This window comes from Photinus pyralis, unplaced genomic scaffold (genome assembly GCF_008802855.1).
Source record: "Photinus pyralis isolate 1611_PpyrPB1 unplaced genomic scaffold, Ppyr1.3 Ppyr1.4_LG7, whole genome shotgun sequence".
NCBI lineage: Eukaryota > Metazoa > Arthropoda > Insecta > Coleoptera > Lampyridae > Photinus > Photinus pyralis.
In genome coordinates, this window is record NW_022170738.1 from 28,707,123 (window position 1) to 28,715,038 (window position 7,916).

Sequence of the window (7,916 nt, forward strand, 5' to 3'; positions counted from 1 at the left end):
GCAAGGTAATCTAAATTAAATTAACATTACATTCGCAAAACAGGAGAAAACATGAACTAATTAAACTTCGGGACATCATTTAAATCAGCGTCAGTAGTCATCAGCCGTATTTGGTTATTAATTTTACAATACAATTTGCCATCCCTGGACCAGCAGTTCTTGTCCCCAACCTTGCATAGTAACTCTCTAAACAAGGATAGTCGTTCCTTAGTTAGATCTTCCTTGCTAACGACGGGCGTCCCCTAAAGAAGGTTCATATCCTTTAAATTTATAATTATAATCGGATGTGGTTTGTCACCAAACTTCCCAAACCGATGCAGGCGGTCTATATCACCTTTATCCAACTTCTTCCCCAACCCATTCTTGTATTCAATAGTGAGATAACCTTGTTCGTTAAAACTTCGTTATCTAATTTACGATTGAGCACAGTAGTTTTTTCCCACACTTTTTCATCGACGTAGGTTTTAAACTTTTCAAAAATCCTCTCGGAAATACTGGTAACCAACTTGTTGAAGAAGTCTCCATCTTCCAGCAGACCCTCGACTGCACCTGCCACTGCATTATTAATTTCACAAAGTTGCGTTTGTTCCCGTGTTTGAGGCATATCAATATATAGTAGAAATCGGAAAATTTGAATGACCCAAAATACAAGTATGAAATTGAGCGAGCACACAACAACTCGTCGTGTGCGCCAAAGACAAAATTTGCAACGTGTTGCATACTAGGTTTTTTTGTAATTTCGTCAAGAAATTGATAAAATGTGAATTATTATAATGGGGAAAGAACTTTATTTTAAGATTGAATACTCATGTAGAATGCAGAATAGTTCTTGGACCAGGAGTTCACAAACATTAAACGATGAACTGGCAGTAGAAGATTGTCCTTCTTACAGGAATTACTTGAGGATGAATACAATCAAAAATTCCTCATAATCTGTTAAAAGTTACTAAAATTTGAAGGAAAAATGGAACAGGCTCTAAACATTATAAAAATAGGACAACGTTAGGTTCCTAAAATAATTACAAAAAAATTGATCAAAGTTGATGCATGAAATGTTCATTTTTTTGTTCCTAAAAAAGATTTAAAAATTGACTAAATAAGTGATCGTTGCAAATGGGTGTAAGTTATAAAAGAAAATGATTATTGTATGTGGAGACTATAATGTAAATTTTGTAGGTTCGAAGTCAGTCTCACCAAGTGTTTTAAACCTCAGTTGTTTCGGCGCGTAATTTTAAAATCATACAAGTACAATCGGGCACTCGGGCGGAGTCGCGAAAACACTTTAAAAATGAAGAGAGAAGGGGAGATAGAAGTTCTATGTGCGAACCAGTAAAGCATGTAGGAGTTTTCACGTGCATTTTATTCATTGAAAAAGTGAAAAACCAAAACAATCTTTGGGGGCCCCCATTCAGCCGGTACAGCAGCTCACCGAAATCAGCAACTCAGCCACGCCAGGTACGTGCCCAACTTTGGTTGAAGTATTTGTATGGTTCGGCGGTAATTAGCATTTAAACAACAAAACATATAGCTATGGTCCTTCAGTCCACGTATTGCAAAAGAATTAACTAAAATACAAACATTTTTTGGTCCTTCGAGCCGGATGTGAATCTTAAAATTTATCAAGGTTTAAATTAATTTTCGCCGTAGTTAGGTACCATTTTGCATTATTTATTAAAATAGTTCGTGTTCCTTTGTGCGGCACTGCGATAAAAATTTATCACATAACTTTGACTTTCAACGCTGTTATCGCAGGTGCCAGTCAAGGGGCCGATATTGTTCAAAACAACAAGCCAAAACTTGAAAATCATAGTAATTACGTTCTTGTAAAGTTTCCACCTTTGACTGAAAAATTGCACAACGAATAAACTCTATTTTTTGTTACAGTTAGATATCTTGCCATATGATTTTTAAGTAATATTTAAGTAAAGTCAGAGAGTTTAGGTACGAACTGGATTTTGTCATTGGATCAATTATAAATAATACAAAAGATGAAGGTGGGTTGTTGTTAATATAGTGGATTTTGGAGTAAATTAGTAGAGTATTTTGTACTGAGCCATTTGATGTTCTGTTGTTCAGGGAGTCCCAAATTTAGTCAATTTAGATGTGAGCTTTGTTTATTCTTTGCTCATCGCAAATAACTTTGGAAATTGCTTATTCCATAAATATCTTTCGAATTTTGAAAATTTTCGTTAATCAGTTACAAGCAAATAAAAATTCATTATAATTATCCGATTATGAGTTTAAATAGAATGGAGCAGCGACGTAAGGTTGCTGTTACGAGAATAAGTGAGACTTACACATTAGCTATCAAATCTCAAACCGATTCCTCTCAGCATAACTTATTCAAAATTAAGTATGACAGTTTAGAAGAAGTCTATACATCATTTAATGAACTTCATAACGAAGTTATCGGTTTAATTGATGAAAAAGAATTTGAAGCACAAGATGTAATAAGGAAAAGTACCGATGAATTTTATTTCAAAACAAAAGAAATATTTAATAAATTATTCCCCAGTAAGGAGAACCACAGCCTTGTGTCAATAAACAGCCAGGATGAAAAAATAAAATTACCAAAAATAACCATTCCTGTTTTTGATGGCACCATGTTAAAATGGCCTACTTTTTATGATCTGTTTTCTGCTTTGGTGCATAACAATTCCTCTTTAGCAAACATACACAAATTTCAATACCTAATTTCATTTGTACAGGGGGAACCCTTAAACCTTATTAAGTCAATTCAAACCACAGATGCCAATTATTTAATTGCATTTAACACGTTAGTGAATCGATATCAAAATAAAAGAATTTTAGCTGCGTCATATTGGCATGAGATATATAACGTTCCTTCCATGAAAACAAGTTCTTATAAGGACCTTCGGAATCTTTTAGATGTATTTACTGAAAATTTGTCTGCCTTGCAGGTATTAGAGTTTCCTGTCCAACATTGGTGTTTCATTCTATTTAATTTATTATTGCAAAAACTCGATAGTGCCACACGAACAGCCTTTGAAGTGAAGTATACTGAAAAAGATATACCTACCTACAAAGACCTTAAAGAGTTTCTGGAAAAGCAGTGTAAAGCCTTAGAATCAGTTCAGTTTGTTACTTCACAATCAAACTCTAGTTCCCCTGGTAAATTTTCAAAACCTTCGAATTCCGTAAAACCTAGTTTTTCTAAAACTCCAGTAACATCCGCATTGCTTGTAAACCAGAATGCACCTCCAAAAAATCTACCGTTGAAAAATAATAGTAACCAAAATCAGGCTGCGCGAAATAATAGCCAAAATTGCAAATTATGCAACCAAATGGCACACCCGTTAGCTCAGTGTCCGGAGTTTATTTCCAAAACCCCGTCTGAAAGATTTTCCTTTGTAAAACAGAATCGTGTTTGTATAAACTGCCTTAGATACAATCATTTGTTGAAAGATTGCACTTCTTCGTTTAATTGTCGTGTTTGTAGATACAGGCATCACACTATGATGCATCTACCTCAAACCGTTGAGACAAATAGAACAAATGCACAATCCGACGCATTCATAAACTCTTCGTCGCACTCGATTAATGCTCAAAGCTCTCCTCAGCCGTCTAAAACTAATGCAAATATTTCTGCACAATCCTTACACAACCAAAGTAATTTATCGTCGGTACAGGCAAGTACATCCCAACCCGAAAATCAGGTTCAAAACTACTGCACGTCATTAGCAAATGCATTTACTCAAAGCACAGTTTTGTTGTCTACAACAAGAGTGGAAATTTTGGATTCTAAAGGAAACTATCAAATCGTTAGAGTAGTCCTAGATTCTGGTAGCCAAGCAAATTTCATTAGCCAAAAGTGCCTAAGTCAGCTTGGTCTGACAAAGAAAAGATTCTCAATACCAGTTCAAGGTCTTAATGGAGCTAGAGCTTGTACCAACGGAGTAGCCAGTTGCAGTATTCGCCCCGTAGGTCAAACCCAACCTACATTTTGCTTTGATGTCTTGGTTCTTCCTAATCTTTGTACAGAGATGCCCTCTCACATTATAAATACCAACAGTTGGTCGCATATATCCAATTTAAAGTTGGGTGACGATCGATTCCACATCCCAGCACCAGTAGATCTTTTACTAGGTGCAGAAGCTTTTGCTCATATCCTAAAGGAAGGTCGCGTTTTAGGACAACCAGGGCAACCCACTGCGTTAGAAACTGTATTTGGTTGGGTTCTTCTAGGAAAAACTCAGGAGGTGTTAACGCCTTCCGTTCATTTGCAAACTTATTTTTCTTCATTTGATTCCTCCCTTGATAGTGATATTCGAAAATTTTGGGAATTGGAAGCAATCGCAGCGAAACCACAGATAGCTCCGGAGGAAGAAAAGTGTGAAGAGATCTATAGAAAAACTGTGTCCAGAGACCCCTCGGGTCGTTTTATCGTATCTTTACCCTTTCGTCATAGTGAGCCCGATCTGGGAGACACCTTCACCATGGCATACCGTAGTTTTAAATCTTTAGAAACTCGTTTAATTAAAAACCCTGAGTTGTATAACTTGTATTCGGAATTCATGAGAAATTATTTGGAAAATGGGCACATGACTCTAATTGCTTCTGACGAACCCAAGCCAATACACTCTTGTTATCTGCCTCATCACGGAGTGATTAAGGTAGAAAAAACCACTAGTAAGGTCCGTGTCGTTTTTAATGCCTCAGCAAAAGGTTCCAAGGGAATCAGTCTGAATGATACGTTGCTTCCCGGTCCAAAATTGCAAGCTGATCTTTCTGGAATCTTAGTTAAATTTCGTGTGTTTCCTATAATTTTTCTGGCCGACATTAAACAAATGTATCTGCAAATACAACTTACGCCTGAACATCGAGATTATCAGAGGCTAATTTGGCGGTTTAATCCGAATGATCCCATAAAGCAATATCGTCTCAACACGGTTACTTTTGGCGTCACCTCCAGCCCTTATTTGGCAATTAGAACATTGAAAGAGCTGGCAAAACAGGAGAGATCTAAGTATCCGAACGCTGCTGATATTCTTTTGAATAATACTTTTATGGATGATATCTGTGCTGGCAGCGACTCTCTGGAATCTGCTTTGGCCTTACAGAAAGAGATAATTGCCCTGCTTAAAGCCGGTGGGTTTGAGCTGAGGAAATGGGCTAGCAACCATTTTAAATTATTGTCGTCTTTAGCTGCTGCCGATTGTCAAGTTCCCGTTTCGTTTGATAGAGAGGTTTCTAGTAATATAAAAGTTCTTGGTCTTCTTTACAACCCCTCTGTCGACAAGTTTTCGTTTTCCCATAGTCCATCTAATAAACCCCCTACGAAAAGGAATATTTTGTCAGAAATTGCCCGAATCTTCGACCCTTTAGGCTTCCTTTCCCCGGTAACATTTTTGGCAAAACACATTATGCAGCGACTTTGGATTTCTGGCATAGGTTGGGACGAGATCCCGGCCAAACCAATTTGTGACATTTGGGTGCAGTTTAAACTGGAACTTCCGAGGTTATCACAAATTTCATTACCGCGTTTTATCTTTGCCGAAAAACTACAAAGGTGTCAACTTTTGGGATTCTGCGATGCTTCAGAAAAAGGCTATGCTTGTGCAGTTTATCTTCGAATTGAATTACCAAATGACACCGTAAAATCTTCTTTAATTATAGCAAAAAGTAGAGTCGCGCCTCTTAAGACGGTCAGCCTTCCACGATTAGAATTATTGGGTGCTGCCTTGTTGGCAGAGTTGCTTAAATTTATTATTGACCTTCTTAGCAAGCTAATTTCTATCAATGAAGTGTTGGCTTTCACGGATTCTCAAGTAGTTTTAGCGTGGTTATCCAGCTCGCCGCACAAATGGAAAACCTTTGTTGCAAATCGGGTTAGCCAAGTTCAGGAAACCATACCCACGGTACCCTGGTATCATATTAGTTCTGGGGAAAACCCAGTAGATTGCGCTAGTAGGGGTTTAACACCCAGCAACCTAATAAATCATCCCTTATGGTTTCAAGGTCCTCCTTGGATTTTACTTCCTCGAGCTGAATGGGATCTTGTGCCAATGGATGGATCCAATCTGGGAAAATCGGTGGCTCTATCCGAACAAAAAACCTGCACATTCGCTGTTACGCTGGATCCTAACCCATTAGATTGTTTAGTAACCAAATTTTCGTCTATACTTAAAATTCAACATATAATTGGTTACGTACTTCGATTTACTAGCAACACTAAGGCCAAGTCAAGAGATCATTGGGGTGTACTTACGGAAATAGAAAATCAAAATGCTCTTCGAATTTTAATCAGGCATGTCCAGAGTTGTTCTTTTTCGGATGTCATTTCACAACTTAGGACTCAGGCCTTAATACCGAAACCTTTTCGCAAGTTAGCTGTTTTTCTCGATGCAGACGGATGCCTCAGAGTGGGCGGTCGTCTAAAGCACTCCGATCTTTCTTTTGATGCAAAACATCCTTACCTTCTTCCTCGAAACCACAGATTAACGCATTTACTTATTGAAAATATGCACCGGAAACATTTACATGTGGGGTTAAATACCGTGCATTATCTTCTTAGACAACAATTTTGGATATTATCAGCTCGTCGAGCAATCCAAAAGGTGTTATCACAATGTGTAAAATGTTTTAGGGTAAAACCTAAAACCTTTACCCCATTGATGGGGGATTTACCTTCCTTTCGAATTTGCCAATTAAAATGTTTCTCTCAAGTTGCCTTAGATTACGCAGGTCCATTAAAAATAACTATGGGCAGGCACCGAGGTGCGAAGGTCATGAAGGCTTACGTGTGCATTTTTGTTTGTTGTACTACTAAAGCCATCCATATTGAACTGGTTTCGGACTTAACATCGGATGCCTTCATAGCTGCGTTTCGTCGTTTCGTTGCACGGCGCGGGAAATGCACCAACATTTTCAGCGACTGTGGTACAAATTTTGTAGGAGCTAGAAACCAATTAGAAAAATTATCTCAATTCGCCTCAGAATCTTTGCAAATTAGATGGCACTTCAACCCACCAGGCGCCCCACATTTTAATGGTCTGGCTGAAGCCGGCGTTAAATCAGTGAAATCTCATTTAGTACGTGTAATAGGTCAGCAACTTTTGACATTTGAAGAAATGTCGACACTTTTGACACAAATCGAAAGCCTTTTAAATTCGCGTCCTCTTTGTGCGCAAAGCTCCGACCCTAACGACTTAGTTCCATTAACTCCAGGACATTTTCTAACTCTTGAACCCTTAAATTCTTGTCCAGATGAGAATCTTGAAAATTTAAAATTAAACACTTTATCTCGATGGCAATTGATACAAAGACTACAATCTGATTTCTGGAGACGTTGGAAACTTGAGTATTTGAACACCCTACAACAGCGCACTAAGTGGACAGATCCTTCTGTAAAAATTCAATTAAATACTTTGGTTTTAATAAAGGATGACACCAAGCCACCTTTGCATTGGGCATTAGGCCGCATAGTTGAATTACATTCTGGCCCAGACGGCCAAACACGAGTTGTCACGGTAAGGACACAAAACGGACTGTTTAAGCGTCCTGTTATTAAATTATGTCCCTTACCTACTCAAGATCAATAAATAAGTACCAACCATAGATATGTTGTTTGTTGTGCAATGTCCTAAATTCAAATGAAAAATTTTTTTTTTTTTTGGTAAGGGGAAATATTTACAAGAGCAAATCTTGGGAATTTAGTTTAAAAATTCTATTAGTTGATTTTTTTTTTCCTTGTGGGTAATTGTGTTATAATTATGCATTTCTATTTGTAAAACATCCGTTTTAGTGGGCGGAAAAATGTTTAAACCTCAGTTGTTTCGGCGCGTAATTTTAAAATCATACAAGTACAATCGGGCACTCGGGCGGAGTCGCGAAAACACTTTAAAAATGAAGAGAGAAGGGGAGATAGAAGTTCTATGTGCGAACCAGTAAAGCAT

At 37.7% G+C, this 7,916-nt stretch overlaps 1 protein-coding gene across 1 annotated transcript; it reads left to right on the forward strand.

Annotated features, from left to right (window-relative positions):
• Positions 1–1,610: 1,610 nt before the first annotated feature.
• LOC116177021 lies at positions 1,611–6,980 on the forward strand (the record flags this gene model as incomplete). Its single annotated transcript, XM_031495875.1, is given in 1 exon segment — positions 1,611–6,980. A coding segment is annotated over 1 exon segment (4,746 nt), but the record flags the coding sequence as incomplete, so codon positions are not given.
• Positions 6,981–7,916: the final 936 nt, after the last annotated feature.